This window comes from Manduca sexta, chromosome 27 (assembly GCF_014839805.1).
Source record: "Manduca sexta isolate Smith_Timp_Sample1 chromosome 27, JHU_Msex_v1.0, whole genome shotgun sequence".
In the NCBI taxonomy this organism is placed as follows: Eukaryota; Metazoa; Arthropoda; class Insecta; order Lepidoptera; family Sphingidae; genus Manduca; species Manduca sexta.
In genome coordinates, this window is record NC_051141.1 from 12,820,362 (window position 1) to 12,842,589 (window position 22,228).

At 32.2% G+C, this 22,228-nt stretch overlaps 1 protein-coding gene and 1 long non-coding RNA gene across 3 annotated transcripts in view; one reads left to right on the forward strand and one right to left on the reverse strand.

Moving 5' to 3' along the window:
• The window catches only part of LOC115455761 (neprilysin-2), a 50,280-nt gene that overhangs the window by 22,651 nt on the left and 5,401 nt on the right, over nt 1–22,228 (reverse strand). For both annotated transcript variants that reach the window (XM_037443890.1, XM_030184446.2), the window contains exon 2: nt 13,378–13,428. In XM_037443890.1, coding sequence (XP_037299787.1) covers nt 13,378–13,428 — 51 coding nt within the window. The remainder of the gene's footprint in view (nt 1–13,377; nt 13,429–22,228) is intronic.
• LOC119190835 overlaps nt 1–22,228 on the forward strand; it is a 43,265-nt gene that overhangs the window by 6,329 nt on the left and 14,708 nt on the right. The gene's annotated exons all lie outside the window — the stretch shown is intronic.

Here is a 22,228-nt window from a genome sequence, read left to right on the forward strand (position 1 = left end):
ATTTTTAAAGTATATTAATAAACTATATACGTGATATTAATAATAATATCATATTATCATGAATTTTATTAACTGTATAAAACACAAGTAGCGATGTCGTAGTTGATGCTCTTACCAAGAAATCGAATATATACATTTGTGTTGATAGCTCCAGTAATTGAATAAAAATAGTAAAGATAAAATTCTGTTGAACAAATTCTTTGAATATTATGTACCTACCTACATACATATATGAGGTATATAATAATTAGTTAATTACTAATTTCTATTCCGGGAAAATATATTTCGGGTTTTTTATCCTGGATAAATCTATCACACGAGAGAAGCTGCGAGCAAAAGTTAGTAATATTATAAAATCAGTGACTGTGACTAACACTAGTGATTTCTTTCTAAAAAGTATTATTCAACTAAAAGATATAAGTTGAACGACAACTTCAACACAATATTATCAGCTATTCTTACAATAAGAGAGGTTAGGAATAATAATAATAATAATAGCAGGCATATGTTCTTTTTTTCCCTAATGGTCCCTTGGGTATTTGGGTATTAATGAGAGTACAAAAAAAGTATTATGAACCTTATAAACACACGTTCTGATGACGTTGCAATGGACATTGCTTAACATTGAATTTCTTAACATTTTCGCTTATAACTTTTTAATTTATAGTTCTACGACAAAAAGTTACCGGACCAAAGTTGTAGAGAATTTAATTTGCAACAAAAAATGTTTATACATTTTTTTTGTCAGATAAATAGTTTAAGAGATACATCGTTAAAACCATTACAACTCCTATTTTCAAGATGGCGGCCGTGGGACAAGGGCGGCGACCCCACAAACTTGGTTTTAGCTTTAGACTGACCCCCCCTACACTTAAAAAAAATAAAATTGCCTCCTCTAAAAAACGCAACCCCAAATGTAACTTTTCAATGGACTAATTGGAATAAATTAGTCGTTAGTGAAATGACACTATACAGTGTCATTCAATTCACCGTTACACATTAGTGTTTGTGAGATTGTGTTTGTAAACAGAGCACCAACCTATTTGCATTAGATTTACATACATTTAAGTAACGGTTAATAATATTCAAACTGTTACACGGGCGTATATTATTTACTTGTGTGGATCCTCGGTGACCGGTTTACAAATGAAAGTTGGCTATTAACGATTAATTTATATTTATTATCACTCTATATTTGTATCGGCGTGTTGTCAAAGGCCACAGAAGTGGTTTTTATATTTATAGCGGTTTTCTTTAGCTTTATCTAATCTCGATAAAACTGGAAATTTTCGCTAGAAACAGTTAATCCCCGACATAAGCGCGGCTGTGAAAGGTTTGTCTTTTAAGCCAATTAGCGTTTACGACAGACGATGGTGCAGTTTGTCATTATTTTCATTGAAAAACATGCCCTAAATACATTAAGATGAGCTCAATTTTAACTTTTTAAAGATTTATGAAAAAATATTTATAGAAATTCCAAAAGGAAGTTTTACCGCGCTGGTGAGATTGCTTTTAGGCTTGTGTAACCATGATAAGTAATGACAGCATTCAGCAGTATATATTTCCTTCCCATACGATTACTATGAAACTTCCAGTTTCTTCGATTAATTGGTAGCATACAACATTGTTTTATGTGTTTATTTATCCACTTAGGTTGGTAGAATACAACGTTCTGGTTGACGGCATTGATGGTGAACCAATTTCTCTATGGATGTTTGATAATACGTAAGAAAATTGTTAATACAACTACGTATTGATGGAGGTTAGGTATTGTTATGAATTCCGTCCAGAAAGTTCTGTGGCGAATGGGTTGGTGTTATTTTTACTAAAGCATGATAATACTACTTAGTCGTGACGTGTTCGCGGCCTGCGGCGCTAGACGTTGCGTGCTGAACTTTACTTCAAGATGGAACGAAGGCGACGCAATGTCAAGGATTGGTATAGATGAGGACCGGGAAGAGGCTATTAAGACCAATCAAACTTACATGAATAGAACAAAATGTTCGTCTTGGCTTGTACAATACAGTTATGTATTTATTTATTCGAGTAACACAGGACTCATATTGACAGTATTTAGTTTATCTAATTAAAATAAATTTAAATTAATAATCGGTTCACCGCTGCATCATTCCATATGATATGGCACAACAGCGACCCACCATTTTACCAACACAATTACATCCTCAGCATTGATTATCAGACTGACGGACATTACGAGGGACAAAGCACACGCACACAATGTTTCCAGTCGTAGTCGTATATGAACTTTTCCAAAAGGATGCAAGAGTCAATGTCCCGACTCTCCTAACCAGTTACCGTGATCGGTTGCGATTTTTCCGTTTAGAGCGCGCGACAAATAATCGACATTAATAGATTTTAAAGACGATGCTAGTAAACCAGATAAAGTAATGTGTATATGTGTTATAATTAACACTATTTTCATCGGAAACAGGCTTTGATACAAAGGAAATGGAGACGTTGATATGCAGCCATTAAGCTATAATAAACACCAATGATAATAGAGACGTATCCTATTGTATTACAACACTGATCAAGCTACGTAAATTAAATTACATGTTTGCTCCGCAAGTCATTAACAAGTGTAGTGTGCCTATCAAACTATAAAGAGAATGTTAGTTACCTATTTCAGTTATTATTTTCTATTACTTAACTACACAACCAGTATGTTATGACGTATTTTTACAGCCAGCTTCTTTTCTATTACTTTCGTTATGCACCTTGGCGGTAAAAATTACGTTCTCGCTTATAACCTCCTACTTGCGGGTTGGATTAAAAAAAAACAGATTGTGGGAAGGTCACAACGGATTCATTGTGTTTCGTTTAAATTGCAGCATAAATGCCTATTGTTTGAAAGGAAAATCTTTTAAGAACGTGAGTACTTGAAGAAGTAAATATTACAGGATATTTTTTTAAGATAAGTTATGTATACATATAGTTTTAAATATAACAAAGGTACTTGTTGATACGTAGCGATTAATATAACGCTCGAGTTGTGGTTAATGCTACTAACTGGCATACAATTAAGGATAGGCACGTTATAGGATGTAATCAGGGTTCGCGTTTCCAAGCTAACAACCTGTTTTCCGTTCCCATACTCTTTAGTTATGCAACTGATCTCAACATATCCGATAATGTAAACATTTTTATTCTGCCATCATGAACCGGTTCGACATAAGTTCGTTGTCTTCATTAAGGTCAATAAACCTTTTCGACCGTCTTAATGGCAATGAAACTGGGATTCAAGGTTTCAAGGGATACACTTTTACTTTCGGTTGCTACTAAACTGAGCTGTATCAGTTTTAAACATGAACAATGAAACACATGACACAAGCCTTCTGCGTTCATTTTGAGTACGAAACATTAAACATTCAAAACCGTCGGCGCTTTCTCAATCAGTCACTACGGTTGGGAACGTTCCAAACGATACACAATGACCCACAACAACATAAAGGATGTAAGAATCCAAAAACCAATAACCATAAAGGTAGGTGTGAGTAACGGTACAGGCAGGAGTGGTGCTAGGCCCGCTCGCACCGTTACTTGCGATTGCATTATAAGATCAGAAGTTGAATGAACTACGAGATTAATTTTCATTGCCAACAATAAAATATTGATGAGATGATTATGCTAATGTATTCGCATTGTTGTTGTCTCTGTTCGAAAACTGGTTATAAGTTTTGTGTCACCGGTATGTGTGAGATCGTTTGAATAAATTTCAATGTTTTATTAGTCACTTTATCACCTTTTAGTAACGTTAAATAATTTTAAATCTAGAGAGGAACGACATAAAGCTTTATATAGGAGAATGATCACCTATGGAAGTACGTGCCGAATAATTTTATATTGTATCGTAGTTCAAATATGATAATTATATTATGTATGAATCGATGATCAATGATCATAATATTATAACTAATATTGGATCGGAGAGTTCGGAGTTTGACAAATTTGGGCATTCCTTTGATTTTTTAGGACTAAATTTCCAGTTTCAGTAGAGTTTTATGTATCATATATATACTTGGCTTGGGTTGTATACAAGTCGAAGTTAACTGGGTAACCTTAACCGTAAACCCTAACCTTACACTGGTAGGTATAAAAACTGCTTTAAATATTCCACTATAAGTTCTTTATAGGGTTAACGTGTATAATGTAGCATTAACATAAAAAGGTTTTCAAAGCATGTGGGTAATTCTAGATATATTTCTATGAGATTTCCTTTTATTTTTAACATTTGAGTTAAAAATAATCTAGGGGTTGCTCGTAAATTTGACCGCGTTAAAAGCCTTTTCTCTATAAGTTTTCAAAATTACTGTAACAGCGCTATCTGTTCCAAACTTGTGCCATATATTTAAATATCTGATAAAAAATTCAAGTAGTTCCCACAGGAGAAAATTACTAAGATAAAAAGAAGCCAAAAGTTCCATAGAGAAACGAAACCTTCTGTGCTTACCCAGTAAAGACTATCTTTACGTCACTACATGTTATTATAGGATGTGATCTATCCGTGTGTCAAATTTCATTCAAATCTGCTCAGCCATTTCAGCATTTACTTAAAACATTGAAACATTGGAAAATTTGCACAAATATTCACATAATAATATTAATAGGATATAAATCTTATTGTGTAGAATAAAAAATCTTTTATGTAATATAATATAATAATTATTTAAAGATTTTAGGATAATTTTCAGTGATACGTTGTTTGTATATTCATCAGCATTAAATGGGTCAGAATAATAAAATGTTGTTTTTATGTTGAGTTCCAAACGTTAAGGCAAAAGCTATTTACGGACGTTAAAAGTTTCTTAAATATCCATAATATTTATACCATTACTTAAAAAGTATTAATATTCCGAGACTAAAATAGAACGAGACCTGTTTTTGTAGATACACCTTTATTTTATGAAATAACTTTTTCGCCTTTATTACGTTTCAAAAATTTAAACCATTTTTGCCATATAATAGAATAAATTAAAAATAATAATGAATACATTATCAAAGTCAACGGAAAACACGCATTTCGTTTACTAGTTTTTTACTTAAATTACTATACGATATACAAAAAACATGTTACGTATTATGAATGTTTTTGTTAACATGCATAATTATTAAGAATACCTGCTCCAAGCACGATTCATAATTATAAAGGTTACTAAAGTCATACAATCAACTTTGATTACAAATTCATGTAAAATTATTTTCTGAGTTTATATGATATATGGTCAGTGTCAAAAAAAAATATTTTTTGATTTTATGTGATACATGGTCAATGTCAGGAAAATATATATTATTAGACAAGAACTCTGATGAGGTGAGTTAATTGAAAGTCTTCGTTCGCTGATGATGCACGAATAGTTATACGAGTATGTACGTGGCGCCAATTAAATAACTTAATTCACTCTTAGATGTTTTTATTACATAGATACGTTGTCTGAGCTCAATTTTGGCAAGAAGAAAGTAAGGTAATTACCCGACATTTACTTAGTCAACCTCCAACCACTGTCGCGGCTAGTCGGCTTACTAACTTTTAGTATTTTTATAAATAAAATGCCTTCCTGTGTTTTTAGACGATGTACAAATTATACTCTAACTGTGAATGAAAAAAACGTTTTATTTCATACGTTAGTAATAAGTATACACTATTAACTTATTTTTTAACTAATAAATGCATTTTATTCGACTGTCGTGGCGACGGCGGTCCACGCTCGGGACGTTTCAATGCGAGCTGTAACTGTCGATGTATATATATCCTTTTCTATCAAACGTATGCCTAATCTTTGTATTCCTTCTTCAAGCCAATTTGTAATTTATATGTATAGGTATGTGACTATAGTGAATAGTACGCCGTTTTTATGTGCAATTTTGTTAGTGTATGACGCGTCTATTTGTAAAACGTCATTGAATTCACTAATAAACGATCTCGCTGTCACTGTCTACTTGTTGCTGAGTAACTATACTACTATAAAACTGATATTGAAGTTTCTAAAGCAGCGGATTTTCTAAGTCTTAGGCGTCTTTAGGCTTCGTCTTTAATAGCTTTAGATTTTTCCTGACTTTTAATGCGTCATTTTAATGATTACAGAATTTTGTCGGTGCGCGGTCGTAACTCGGTAAAATAAGAACTTGGAAGACTATCACACTGATAACGTAAGAATGAACATGAACCAAAGCAAAAGAAGTTGATTTATTACAGATACAGAGTTTTATTTGAATATATTGTAGATTCTATGTTTTAATAATCTTATTACCTAATATGAAAATAATAAATAATTTATACCATTTATATATGTATAATATATTATTTCTAGCCAATAAAATGTACAATAAGTACGTACAGCCACCCAGGTACGCATGATGGGCTTCAATGCCACATAAGATTAAAATCATATTATGGCCTTATGTCATTTTTGTGTCTTGATACAGAGAGAATTAAGTACTAGTTAAGAAAAAAAATCGAAATTCATATCAACGTATCTGTTCAACTTCAATCCAATATTTTTAATTAATGATTTTGATTACCTAATGTATCTAATAGGTTGGGAATACCGTTTTTAATAAAAATAGTCCCAAAAGATTACATTTCGGGACATCAATGAGGGAGTTGTGAGCAGGGAAGACATCGGAATATTATGAGCCATGATGTAAGGAAACGTTTGTATTACCATATTTATTAGTTACTTACTTACGTAGAGCAAACGCTGTACCTACTTACTTTACTTTACTCCTATAAAATCATATTCAAATCGTCTTGTTAATATAAAATACACCGGCAGAGCAAAAAATGCAACCAGAAACAAAACATCAAAACCGAATCAAACAGACCTGACTTATTCCGTTATTAAAATCCCTAGAAGCGTCTCTCTACAATTTGCCAGTATATTATCCATTCTTGCTAAAATGAGTACATTTTTTTTAGTTTTATAGTTAGTAGGCTAAAATTAAACAGTAAGGCAGTATGACCAAAGAAACCTCGGTTATTAATAAAGTCCGTTTTTGGTATATTTTATGTGTTGTAGCACAAAACATACTTAATTTTTTTGGCGGTTCTTTTATTGTTACGTTTTAAACTATGTAGTGATGCTGCAAGTTAACCAATGGTTTATCTTTATATTTTTTCATTAAAGATTTTAAAAACATTAAAAAAATGTGTTTATGCCTTTAGTATATTATTAGTACGTTGTAGGGGCATCGAACCCGGGCCGAGGGGATGAAAATACTTCCCTAATAATCCCCCGACGCGACGACAGTAGGGTCAAAATATTACTAGTTACTTACTATTTTATTTATTTCTTTTTTAGAGGATTTTTGCGTCGTGGGTTATTAAAAAATTTATTTCAATCTTTTTAAATTACATTTTTGTTCACTATGGAACAAAATCATTTGCCTTTTACTAAAATTCAGTTCAAGATTGCCATGTCATGAAAAAACTGAAGTAATAGTATGTCCACTATCAAATCCATCAAACCTTTGAAAATAGGAAAAGGACTGATGGTCTTCAAATATCTCAGTAGATCTTCCAAAATTATACATCGATGACATAAGTTTTCACACATAAATAAACGCGTTAAAATCGGTGTATTCGTTTGTCATCTACGATACAACAGACGGATATCAAAATATATCAATTTATAACACCGCCCTTTTTTTCTCGGAAGTACAATATTGTATGGGCGTTCAAAGGCACGTCAAAAATAAATAAATAAAGGAATCATACAATTCAAACAGCTGATTATATTTCAAGGGAGATTCAACAGAATCTGTTCGGAGTATCAAGTAGGAATTTTGAGGGAACATAATATTTTATTTTTAGATCGCATAGAATTTCGTGTATTATTAAGATTTCAATTTATTTCAGTCATAGCTATATATTAGTTCCGTTATTTCTATTTGTGCGATTAGTGTAGGTGTCAGATCTAATATATCTACATAATATGAAAAAAAAAATATAAGCAGATCTCTGTATACATATTATGTAGCAATAATATTTTAATTACTTACCTCGCGGTAAAAAATAGTAACAGACAGTAAAATCCTAATTTTCCATTGTTCTATTGTGCGGTAGACATTAATTTTGTGCACCCCGTGCAAGCCCACATAAAAAAATATTCTACCAAACATTACAGGTGGCGCAGTAAGTATATTCTCCGCTTGTCGTACAAACACGACGAGAAAACAGACAGTGTATCTCGCGCGATGAGGGTAATTTTCTTAATTTTACGGCTCAGCGACCTTCCTACTTTATGAACATTAATATTACCTAATCTATGAGCAAGTCCGGATTCCCAGGGGCTTTGTGCGTCCGTATATTTTGATCTTGTTATGGTCGTTATTATTTATCTAATAAAAATATTTTTGGACAGTTGTAATTGTTTGTTTTCCTTTACTTTAGTTGTATATGTTTATTTATTTCAGTTTACTTAAAAATATAAATAATACTTGCATGCTACGTATTTTATTGCTGTATTACATGTGGGAAAAATATATATTTATAATTACCAGCAAGGTTTATTCTTTTATTTGTCTTTTAATAAATTTTGTAGGAAGGTTACTTCTATAGCTTCTCCAACAGACTATAAGAAACAACATACAATCCTTGAAAACAATCTCAAACTACTTTTAAAATAATTACTCTTAATAAAATAATGATTGTACAAACAATTTTGGAAAATTCGAAAGAAGTGCTTTCCGGAAAATACTTCTCGAACTTCCCCATTTGTGTCACTGGCAGTTACAAAACCATTTTAGCCTAGTCTTCATATTAGTTATTGACCTGTTTAATGTACTCAATTTAAAAAATACTTAAAAATGTATGTCTTTATCTTATGATGTTGTTAGTAAGGTATAACCAGTTTATTCTAAAATTTTAATATAACAACTCATGTCACCGTTTGAAGGTTATTTAAAGAAGAAACGAAGCATTTATTCAATTTTTAAAATGTTTAATATTATTGTACCAAAATACATAATATATTGCGAGTTAGGAATATTTTTAATAAAAGGACGACACCAATGTACGATGCGATGGTTGTTTTTAAAGTTGTTAACACGTAATGAACAAAGCGAAGCAAACTATACGTTCGACGTGGTGCGTGACGTAACATAGTGTTTGGTTTTCCAATAAACGCTAATATATCCAATAAAGACGCTTGTGTAACTCAAGATCTTGTTGATACTGCGCCTCTGTGCGTGATACAGGTGGCGAACTGCGATATTAACTTAATTTCATGGCGACCTGGGGCGTTACTCAATCTAAATTACCCATCGTAAAGTCCTTAGATACTAAATCGATGTCGATCTCATTTTTGACAAGTGATTTCAGTATTATTGCGTCGGAACTACGATCGGTTACTATGTCATCCCCATGTATTTAGATGGTTCTAGGGGTTATACAGATATTTTATTTTCTTAAAATATCTAACTAGATATTTAAAAAAAAAAATCTGTCCAACAGTAATTTTAATTTAAGATGCAGATATAATATATTATTGATCGTACATGCGCATATTGATCGTATATTGACCCTACGTTAATAAATATCGCATGTACCTATAGAGCATATTTATTTATAGTAGTAGTATAAACAACAAAGACAATACACATCTGCAGAATCATAAAGTCTCACAATTGGATAGGCGCTGACTGTTTCTGAATACTCCAAATATATTATATTAAGATTAGATGTTTAAAGGTATACCTATATAGATGGCAATTCACCGGGTTTAAACCTGGAGCATAGGTGGAAACCTAACAAATACATGTCAACATCAAATAAGGATATATTAACATGTTTATCAAGTTTTTCCGAGCATCGGGTTTATAAACCTGGAGGATTTCTCATCTGTAATAAACTTTAATTTATGTATTTGATCGGGATACACAAAAAAATAAAATCAATTAATAACAAATTAATGAATCAAGTGGAAAAATATCTTTGCAATTTAAAATCGTTTAGTCAATTAGTAACAAAGATCAGTCAATTAATACAATCTGTACAGAAACGGAGACATGGTTTTACAGAACGCGCTATCGTTTTAGGTTTTTAAAATTAATTTGCATTTAAGCTGCTTGACGATTTATTGTAGAAGGAAGTGCTATTTGCAAGGGTTACTTGATTTTACCATTGAGAGAATTCAATACACATCTAGAATGTAACTCCTGTTTATCTACAATCATAACGATTTCAAAGAAAGCATTAATTAAATACACGGATTGATCGTGTATTGATCCTATAATACTAAACATTGTATGCGTATTTGTCCCTTTTTTAAAAGTAAAGTTCTTAGTATATTTATACTTTCGTAGATTCATTATATAATACCAAAAAAAGGAATAAAAACGTGAACATGATTATTAATATCAAAGTCTTTCTTGATTTCTTAAAACCTTGTAAATACATGAAGATAGTGGAATCTCTTTTGCTAATGGAAGATTGATCTGTAAGTAAATAAGATGTTTAAGGGTGTACCTATATACGAAATTATTGTAGTATTAAACAATTTTACAACGATTTCTTATGTTTACGCGAATGTTAGACATTGAAATTAAACTAATTTTCGGATTCTATTTTAGGTTTTAGTTAGGTTATAGTATTTTTTTTTATTTTTTTTATTTTCTCCCGACGTCAATTATTATTTGCGACTAGACTAGCCACAAATCCTCGCCAAAGAATTGGATTCCTGCGTAGGATGATTCGCGAGGCTATTGTAATTAAAAAACTTCCTTATTTCAATAGGGAAGATGGTTGGAAGCTTACACAAGCCTGGGATCCAGTTCTACATTTAATTAAATCGGAACCCAAAAGACCGGCTGCCAGACTTCAAGGCACTGTGAGCTCATTCTGCGTAGATCGGACCACCAACAGCTAAATTTTAAAAAAGTTGTATAATTGTAAAATGTAGGTAGATATTGTAACTTTGACTTTACGGATGAACAACACCTCAGTCCCCCCCGTGACCATGAAGGCTGCAAAGTCTTCGAAACGTCTGGAGAAAATAAAAAATAAAAAAATACTAAAACCGCGATAGAATCCGAAAATTAGTTTAATTTCAATTTTACAACGTTTTATTCTATGATTATTTAAATAGAACTATGGAACAAAAGGTAAGTACCGAATTGTTAAACAATATTCTGAACTAAACAAAATAGGTAATGCTGAATTAACATATACTAGCATCAGTAAATCCCGGCATTATTCAAACTGTAGAAGGCAATAAAATTATTAAAATAAGATACAAGTAGACACAAGCATGAAGCAATGCAATTAAGTAGAGGGACACAAAAAAAAACACTAGGAGGCAGATTTGTCCCTTGACTTCAAATATATCTTGTAATCATTAATTACTTTTAATATTTAACCCCACATATTTGACACTGTTATCTGGCAGCAATTTTATTTATGAATGGTAAGTATAATGTATTAGATCTCTTTTAATTATTATTTATCACTTATTACGTTTACAATTCATATTTTGAAGTAATTATAACTTTGTTATTGTATAATTGATATAATGATTTTGCTTATTCCATTATTTCTAACATTATAGTTTATAAAATGGTTGTCTATAATTATAAAAAAGAATTGCAATCGAATTATTTATACACACAATTTAAAATAATTGTTGTAAATAGCCTCGGTAATCCTAAAGGTTTACCAATAGACAAAATATAAGGCATCGATAGTGTGAAATTTCTTATTAGAATTATTTGAATAAACTATTTAGCTCGTGTCCTAACCTTTAACTTCTAAGCCATTACAATTTAGCTTTTGTTGGATTTTCGCCAGTCTTCTAGTGTGCAAGTCGCTCTCAATGCATTGTATATAATTGAAATAAATTTAATGAAGTTGCGTTAGTATTAATTGTATTGTTTACGTGTAGATTTTTTGTGCATAGCTTATGTCAATAATTAACTGTATAGGATACCTATCCACAACACACGTGTTAAAATTCATATAATATTTGTTATTACCGTAGATAATTTGATAAGTGTCGTATTCGCAATAAAATCAATTAAGCGTTTTAGAGAATAAATAAATAAATATCGTTTTTTGGGCATTTTTAGTATATTAAAGAAGGAAAAGTTTAGTTTTCAAGTTTGGTTTTAACGAAAATAAAAATCTAAAGGTAACAACTTGTACCTATTAATAGCTAAGAATTCTTTATACTGGTTTAAAAACAAGCACACAATATAAGGACGATATTTTGTTATAAACACGCGTCCTCGTGATCTTTTATAATTTTAATGTTATGTAGAGGTCGTAATTAGTAACGTGGGTCGGATTTTGAACCGACTTTATAGGATAACGCTACTTTATTCGTCGTCATTTTAAAAATAGTTTTTAAGCGATAGTATAATTATTTTTTTGGCGTAGGGTCCCGTTTTAATTTCATTGGTATTGGACCTTGGATAACGAAGATGTAGAGAGGAACTCCTCAAAATTAAATAGGATTTAGATGATTATTTTCATGTTGGGTTCGGTATTGCCTTAAAATTCTACTTATTAATAATATTATCGTTGTTTGACCTTGAACTTAGAATATGTACAAGGAAACTCTTAAAAATCAAATAGAATGACAATAATTCTCTCCGTATTGATACCAATTAAATGTTTTATAGCTAAGAAAAAATAAAAACTTTAAATATAACCGGATTCAAAAGCCCCTATACACCAAAAACTAATTTCAGTATAGCGTGTTAAACTAAAATCATTATATTAGTACTTATATCTTTTATAACAATAACCACTTCGAAGCAAGCTGACATACATTAGATTTGATGGAACATTGATCATATATTTAACACAATATCATAATAGGTGCAGTATAAATACAATATTTTGAACAAATCATTAAACCGTTTCCAGATTTTTAAAAATGCAACAATGAATTGTTACAAAGATTTTTCAAAATAAATATTTACCCCCTTATTTATAGGCGTTCTTTATCTAAGGACGGAGTATCGCTGTGATAACAAGTTCGTTTCTTAGTGCTGACGGCATGGCAGCCTTCGCAGTGCGTAGATATAGGGCCGTTGTGATTGGCTAATATTGAGATACAACTTTAATCTAGTTGGCTGTCAGATGAACAAAACTGGGAAATAGACTTGTATCGCGGCAATACTCCGTCCTTAGATAAATAACTTCTACGAATAAGGCGGTTAGTATTTTAACATATTTCAATATTATTGGTACTTCCGCTCCTGCCAAAATGCTTACTATTGAGCTTGTATCTTGATACAAGTATAATTTGCTTTATCCACAATATTTTTACTAACGAGCGTTCACAAAACAATAAAAATTGTTGTAATAATGAAATCATGTCTAAAATGCGGTGTATAAAGTGGAAAAAATGCACTTACTTCACGTTGCTCCTCATGTTGTAATTAGTTGCGATGTACTCGGCGTCCCCACTGAAACCAAACGGATTGCTTAATGCACTTGTATTACTGGCACTACTTCGTGAAAATTAAAGCTGTCTTGTGTTATTCAGCGCTGGTAAATAATTTGTTACTAAATATTTTGCGAGTAACAAAATTATATGGAAAACAATGTGTTTAATGCAAAACGTGTAGTCTAAACAGAATACCATTAAAGTAGAAAGTACGAACGGTTTATCCTTGAAAGAAACGTGTATGTCGGTCATTGTAGTTTGTAAGTACAATGCTATATCTACCAATTATATTATTAGGGATAAACAATGAAGAAAATCAAGAATTTTTTATTTAAGCCATTACGTTCTTTTAAAAACAAAAAAGGTATACATGTATAATTTTAAAGATATTTTTTAAGAACGAGTGCGACGCGGTACTGGCGCTGTGACATTATAGTCCGGTCAATTTAGCCCAAAAATAGGGTTAACCTTGCATTAATTCCCAGAAAGCTGAAAATTTACATAGATGTTAGGGACACCGTTATTATGAAATTGTGAAAAGTCCCCATCGATCCCATGTCTGCAAAATTTTTTATTCAAGGTCAAAGGTTACAAATACAGCATAAGAAAATTTTGTAATTGTTGTTTCTCAAAAATGGTTAGTGTTATGGAAAAATGTGTAAGGACAATTTTGTAGATAATTGTATGATCTACAATTTTTGTTTGACATATTTTATCATAAAACTAACCGTTTCGCTGAAAAATAAAAAAAACCCAATTTTTGCAACCTTTGACCTTGAATAAAAAATTTTGCAGACATGGGATCGATGGGGACTTTTCACAATTTCATAACAATAGTGTCACTAACATCTATGCAAATTTTCAGCTCACTGGGAATTTTTGCGAGGGTCAATGTCTAAATTGACCGGACTATTATCTTCCTACAGACGCTCAGTCCGCGTTCCATTCCCAAACTGTTTATGAAGTTTGTGGCAAAAAAATAATTAAAATCACCTTTCCCTAAACTACATAATTAAGAGGCAATATTATTTACTTACTAATTAATAGGTATAACACAATGTTTAATTGGTATAATCGCATGCAACTTAATATTCATCTACTTTTAAAAATAATATTTTTTGGCACGTGGTGTTTAAATTAGGTTCATAATTTGAGTTTATTGCTACATTACACAGTTACCAGAAACTGGGGTAACTTGGTGCCATATGAAAAATTATGTGGCACGCCCTCTTTAAAATTTTTTTTTTGTTGCAAGTGCGACCAAACGACTTTTTAAATTATAGGATAACACCGAAAGATCATTTTCACGAACTAAAATTATAATTGTAACTTCAAACTATTTCATTTAATAAAAACGAAAACGGGTGTATTTCTATAGGCTACAGTAATAAAGTTTCAAATTATTTGACGGACCTAGTGATACTGTCCATTACCGGTTGACTCATTAAACACGCGCGCCGAACGCCGGCCTACTGTCGCTCGTACAACTAATCTATTAATGTTGTTTTGCAACAGATGGTGGAACACATTTATCCTGTAAATATGTGACAAAATTATTCAATCGACGGAATAACAAACTCTTGCTGCTGTCGGGCGAATAGACGAGCACCATATTCGAATTAGCCGTCGGTTTAATGAAACTGCATAGCGCAATGAGTGCACTGAAGGAAGTCGGCAACGACCTATGTATCGTACTGTTTGTGATAGTAAATGCTACTCGGTCGTTCAGTAGTAAAGTTGGTTACGGGTGTGGTGCATAACCACCGCTAGACCCTGCGTCGGCTCCGGTCAGCCGCTTGTGGAGAGTTATGCAAATATATTCTAGATTGCTCTGTCACTTTACGTAAAAACGCATTGGAAAGTTGTCGCGGTTCATTTTGCTCATTCCTGCACTAGCATCTATGCAGTTTTGATATCCGTAATGGATTGCCCTTATTACCCTGCGCTTGATATCGGCTACTCAGTATTACACGATACGAGTTTTATGTAGGTGCATTTCTCCTTGAAAGTCTACTTTCTAAAACTAGTTCTAGCCAGTTAAAAGGTTTTATCAATGTTTAAAATTGATTGGAGGAAATTACCCGGTTTATGTTTTGAACTAGTAAGAAGTTTCATATGGATATACCTATTGTATATTTAATATTATAAATTATTACGGAATATGCGAAGTATGACGTACGGCTCATATTCTTTTTCCTTTAGCCCTAAGTCCCCATGATTATGGAGGTTTCATGCGGTTTTGTTTCCCTGTTACGTGATAATCATTGTGCTTGCAGATCGGATGTGTCCGACGTGTCGGCGCGGCTATAATCTGGCATTATATATGGCAAAATGCACCGCTCGCGGATCTTGAACAGGCGATGTACACTTTAGTAAGCGCTTTAGAATGCCACTTAATGAACAGGTAGTTGTGCTAATATCTAGCGTAGTTTTCGAATATCACTTATAATTATTCATCTATGGGATGTCGCAAAATGCCAGAGTCGCACGATTCATATTATACATATATACGGTAGTCTTATGTACGAACTAAAGAAACAGTCGTCTTTTAAGGGGCACTTTGAGAAAGTCTTAAGAATTTAACAGAGTTCTGACGACAATTACTGTGAAGGTCCTACATAGCGCGGCGTCGAGTACTAATCGAGTTTAGAGTCGATTAGTCACTGCAAACTCCAGAAGTATGTTGAATACAATTTCCTGAGTCAGATTTATATTGTATTTTGACTGAATTGCGATAGATATGAAATAAAATCTTTAATGCATTTGTCTTATCTTGGACTACAGTTGTTTGGTAATGGAAATAATATCCTTTAATAATTACAAAATTTTGGATTACCTATTACGTAATCGTAAATTTCATAATTATTCAAGCATGGCAACATTGGGCACTGGTTCGATTATTGTACTGCGGGGTTCAATTTGTTTTGGTTGATCGCTGACACTCTAAGCTTAAGACTTGAGTTAACTACTCGTGATATAATAAAGTAGGGACATAACAATATCTATATGTCAATTGATAAAGAACTAGTAAATATTTATAATTATAATACACGAAAACGGTAGGTATAGTTATTGTTTACGTACAGCCAGATAAGCGTACAAAACAGATGCCTAGTTTGAACTGAGGCGTCATCGGATTAATTTCTCAAGAGGATGTGCTCAATTTGGGAATAACTTTGTTAGTGGAGTAAACCGTGACACATTTTGTACCAAGCGAGTGAATCTACAATTAATCTCATCAAATCAAAACTTCACATCTAGCACGAATATTATGTAGATATATGTAGTAGTCTAATGATTTATGTTTACGCGAATGTTAGACATTGAAATAAAACTAGTTTTAGGATTTTATCGCAGTTTTTTATATTTTCTTATTTCCTTCCGACGTTTCGAAGACTGCAGTCTTCGTGATCACCGGGCGGACTGAGGTGTGAGTCTTCCGAAAAATCAGTAAAATATATATATATATATATATATATATATATATATATATATATATATATATATATATATATATATATATATAATACATAATAAACTTATACAATATTTAGAAAAAATAAAAAGTGAGCTCACAGTGTTTTGAAGTCTGGCTGCCAGTCTTATGGGTTTCGATTTATAGATAAATTATATTAGTATATTGAGATAATAGTGCGTAGGGGTGTGTGAGCATATTTAGGCCCGAATATACTGATTTAATTTAGCTTAGATTTTAAAAATTGGTGCCTAGATTTAGTGTAAATTGTTTGCCGATTTTGGACACGCACCACATAGGGGTCTACGAGAGTGCAGAGACGAATTGCTGACGGGATATAATTAGAATCACCTACATCGTGCGATTTTATGCTTGAGTAGCCGCGGGCCATAATTACCTACTTAATAATTTACTTACGATACAATCACACAGCAGTTTATCTGGGAAATTATACCATTTATCATTCTTAAATAGCTTTGATTTTATGGCGAAATAATATCTTAGATAGCATGTAGTCTATATTTTATTAAACATTTTCTTTTTCTTTTGAAATATATCCATCGGCAATCAACAGTATGATGTATCCAAATGTGGCGGGAATTATTTTATTGACTGATCATATTTTTTTATTGAGTGGCAATTGCTGGCGTATAACAAAATATTGTTCAAGATTACTGAAAAACACCGCATCATAAAATATAGGCAATCCCTGTGATCCAAACATGATGGGCGCTACCAATATCCACCAGAGCAACGGTTAACTCAAACCAGGGCAACAAGCGACAATTAGGGCCGAATTAATAAATGCAGCTCAATTTCGTTCTGAAGTGCGATATTAGCTGAGACACTGTCAAATTAAAGTCAGCATCTTAAGATCGTCGTTCTTTAATAAACCGATATAAACATATTAATAATGATATTTGAATATGCTGTGGCATATGACAGATTTTGACAACTAAGTTTGGTCGATTAAATATCTACTACTCAACTGAGAACAAATTCTTAAATGTCAACTTAGTTTTTCTTTATTAAATAATTCAAAACATAAAATGTCTACTTGAGATCCTACTCAAAGATGAGATTAATTTTTAATAAGACGGCCCTAAGCTGATAAAAACTAAGGAACGTGTTTATTTCATGTAATAGGCTCGCGTTTATAGATTCAGTGGTATACACAAACTTTGATTAAATTATGATTTCGTGTTGGAATAACTGAAGGAGAACCTTGTGCATTTATTATAAATTCACAGGGTTATCTTGCGTACATTTCACGGAACTGAACACGTAGTAGGTTACCGGGGCATGCGAGCACCCACGAGAGAACAAAACTGTCATTACCGCCACCATATTGTAAACATTTCAGACATAAAATTGAATAATTTCAATGTCACGTTTAGTTACATTTTTCTTCATCTATATCAGTAGAACATGCTCCTTTTAAACTTTCTTATCTATTCAATTTATTTTATGGAAAATAAAAAGCACTTCAAATATTAGTTGGTTATCAAAAGATAACATTGCGCAGTTCGCTATTAAATTATATTTAACGCAATTTGTTTTGCCTAGTAACTTTTTAAACTAGTAAGATATTTGTGTTCAGATAAAAAAGATTAAGTATAATATAATTATGATAATAAATATTTTTCTGCATTAATGTAGATTTAAAATATGAATAAATAAGAACGTAATGTAATGTACATGTATATTTAACAAAATTGTAAGTGTACTATAATGTTAAAGCATATAAAACAGGCCGCTGCGCCGGAAAACTACAGATGGCTATATTGATTCAATAGTACCTATTTTAGATGATTCCTATTCAGAACGATCAGAAACATAGACAAGAAACGATGTAGTAACAAATTATATTGCCTAATGGCCGAGATCCATCATTTGAATGCATCGTATCTACAATATTAATAATACTGATTGTTGGCACCGTTTATTGCATTAAAACAAATGCGTTCTACATTGACTGCGTCACGATTCTACTTAAATTTGAACTCAATTATACATATGTTGGCCTTTTTAATAAGAATCTACGGCAAGTTATTGACGATTTAAAATTATAACTGAATATTTTAAATTAGAAAACGTTAACTAAATTTATACGTTGGAGTTGATGAATCTGCAGTCGAATCAATAGACGTGAAATATTGTTCAATTGAAACAGACAGCCGCATTTCTAGTTACGTTGTTATGTCTGATAAGAATAGTATCTCAAGTTGTGTTATGAAATATGTTTTCGTTCATATTTATTGTTATATCACGATTAGTTTCACTTCGCCCAATCAGGCACCTACGTTGTTATAAGTCTAATGCTTGATGGTTGCAGTTAGTAGCCGTATAATTTTCATGTAGTCAACTCTTAATGCAATCAGTTTCTGCGCAAATGACGTGTCCGCCGGTTTGACTTACGCATTTTAGAACTTATTAGATCAACGCAGTACGGACATGTGGCATTTATAAGTAATGTTATAAAATAGATACAATTTGCATCGTTTGTTTCTTGATGTAGGAAGGTAGTAAACATGTTTATTAAAAGCATGTGTAAAATAAAGTATTCATGATTATTAGAAGAAAATATAAAATGTACACAATGAATTATGTAGGTATTCAATAAATCTTGTTTGAATCGATTAAGTACCATAACCGAATACAATAAAGATTAAAAGGCTGGTGTCCATGTATTCTGTCTGATTCTTTATATTTTCATTGCCTGGGTAAAGTAATATAGTCTTATGTAATAGCGATATTATTATGAACATGTTATTTTTAAATTAAGCTTACATTATGTGATAGAACACTGCGACTGTGATTGTTATAAATGTATAGACACAGCATTGAGTGTAATGCATTGCGAAGTTGATGCTTTATAGAACACGGATGCTTTTATTACCGAGCGTCAATTTTACGATGATGGGATGGATTACGCTCAGAAAATATAGACATTTTTATGATCGTAAAGATAGAGGTATTAGTGATGACGCAGTCCATCCAGGAGCTGTTTTCGATGTATTATATTCACAAGGACACCAATTGTAATAGATATCAATAAATTTTCTGGTAAATTTTGAAATAATGTCAATAAAATTTCGGAAGTTTGTGACTACGTCCGATAATCAAGCAAAGGCGTACCTATATAAACACCTTTAGCATGTTGTTTATTTCATTTTTAAATATCCATTTACAAATGAAATAAACAACAGCTAGAATTCAATTATTTTTGTTATTAAGAGTAATTATGTATGTATACAAATGTATTGGAGGAATAATAATAGCTCATATCATATTTCTAGATAAAATATCTTAATGAAATAATTACTCATTGTTAGTGGAGTTATCAGAGATTGTACCATTTTTCTGTGAGATTACATGAAATACGGAATAATACTACTAACAATATTAGGTACCCACGGGCCCATTCTACTAATGACAGCTTTGTCCACCTTCCCGAATTCTTATTAGTCGATGTCGCATGCCTTTAAATCTTTTATGGAGAACTTTAAAGTATGCAGATTTCCTTACATTGTTGAAGGCGAGTGATATATAATGAATACGTAGATTCAGAGGTGAGTGCCCTGCGGATTGAACTTGCGTTCTTTGTTCGGAAGTTGTATTTACCGCTTCGCTATCGCTAGTCCTTAGGGATCATTATTATATTGTTATTGCCAATATAAGGAGAAGAGGCAGTGGTCTGCTTTATTGTAATTTGTAAGGTACTCGATACAACTTCAGTCCGTGATCTTGGTTAGTCGTGATTGTGTGAATTGATGCAATGATAAAAATTCACTATTAATACAAAATATCTTCTAAGACCTTGCGATATATTGAACATCTAGCGGTTAATGGTCATGTAATATGAAGAATAAATAGGTTTGAGGTATTTCTTTTACAATTGTCTTACATGTATTGTAATAATTGGAGAATCCCTTCTGGCGTCAAAGGAAGAAACTCTGTTTAAATTATTTTTTGTCTAATATTCACTCAATTCAATCTCCAATACGAGTACTAGAGAAAAGTCACCGCGTATCTGGTAATATTCACATAGAAATAAATTAATTTTCAAGTGAAACATTAAGCATTCTGTTTCAACGTAAAATAACTGTATAATTATTACATATCACCCCTGTTAACAAATTCATACTTAGGAGTAATAGAAATAAAACATGTAGTAGTCGAGACTTCTAAAAAATTCATCTGCGTTTTATGCGGTTTGAAGGCCCAAAGCTAAGCTATGTGAATAGCTATGTGTGAAGCTTAGCTTACATAGCTGATTTTTTCGTGTACACTGCAAATTATGTAAAGTAGGCTGTGTATTTGTGTTCTTAGCTAGGCAAGCTAAGCTAAGCTTAGTTTTCGTCTATAAACAGCGTTATCGTCTCACTCTGTTAAAACTTTGGAATACAATGATATATCATATTGACTATGATCTATTAGTAATTGGAAATAATATAAACTGTTTCGGTGACGCAGTTGGATTACAATTATCGTGTTAAAGTCTGTGGTTCGATCCCCACCTCCTGATCCAGGGAGCAGACAACCATTATTTTATCCATTTTTATGTTTGTACGAGTAAATAGCGAAGGTGCAATGTGTAATTAATAAGAGAGCATTGAGTTTTGATAACTTATTTAATGTCTCTCACCAATTAATGTTTGCAAATGTTCGTCACTCTTAAAGTTAAGGTTTAATGTTAAGTTAATGTTCAATGTTAAGATAATGTTAGATTAATGTTAAGATACCGAGGACTGAACTCGACCGCCCCGGTAATCGGTTGTTTTACAACTACAGCGCTATTGCCAAATACAATTTTTACGTAAATGCGCCGCGTCCATTTATGCTAACTAAGGTGTTCGGTCATATTACCCGAACAATATTTTTCTGCTTAGTATCAGCCCTGAATTAAGAATTTTGTGTGATCTATGTCGATAGGGTCGCCTCCAATCAACAAAATAAAAATATCGAAATATGAGTGAACTAACTTTACGTCAGCCTACCTCTGGGACATAAAAGCCGTGAGTGAATATATGTAATACAAAAATGACAGCTCTTTATATAAAATTGTTTTGCCCTTTGATTAGTACATTTGCTATGTTGCATGCTGCATGCAAACGAATATTTTCAGTTAAAGCAGTGAGAAAGGGGCAGGAAACCTTCGCGTGACACCGGAACCGACTATTAACAATTATTTTAATGTAATATAATAATTGAATGGACTATTTATATTACTAGTCTAGACTCCAACCATGTCTTTTCGTGCATTAAAAGTGCTATAGGCAAGGTTTTTTTACCAAAAAAAGTGCGCAGTGGTTTATTATTTGTACGAAAAGTCTTTTAAAAT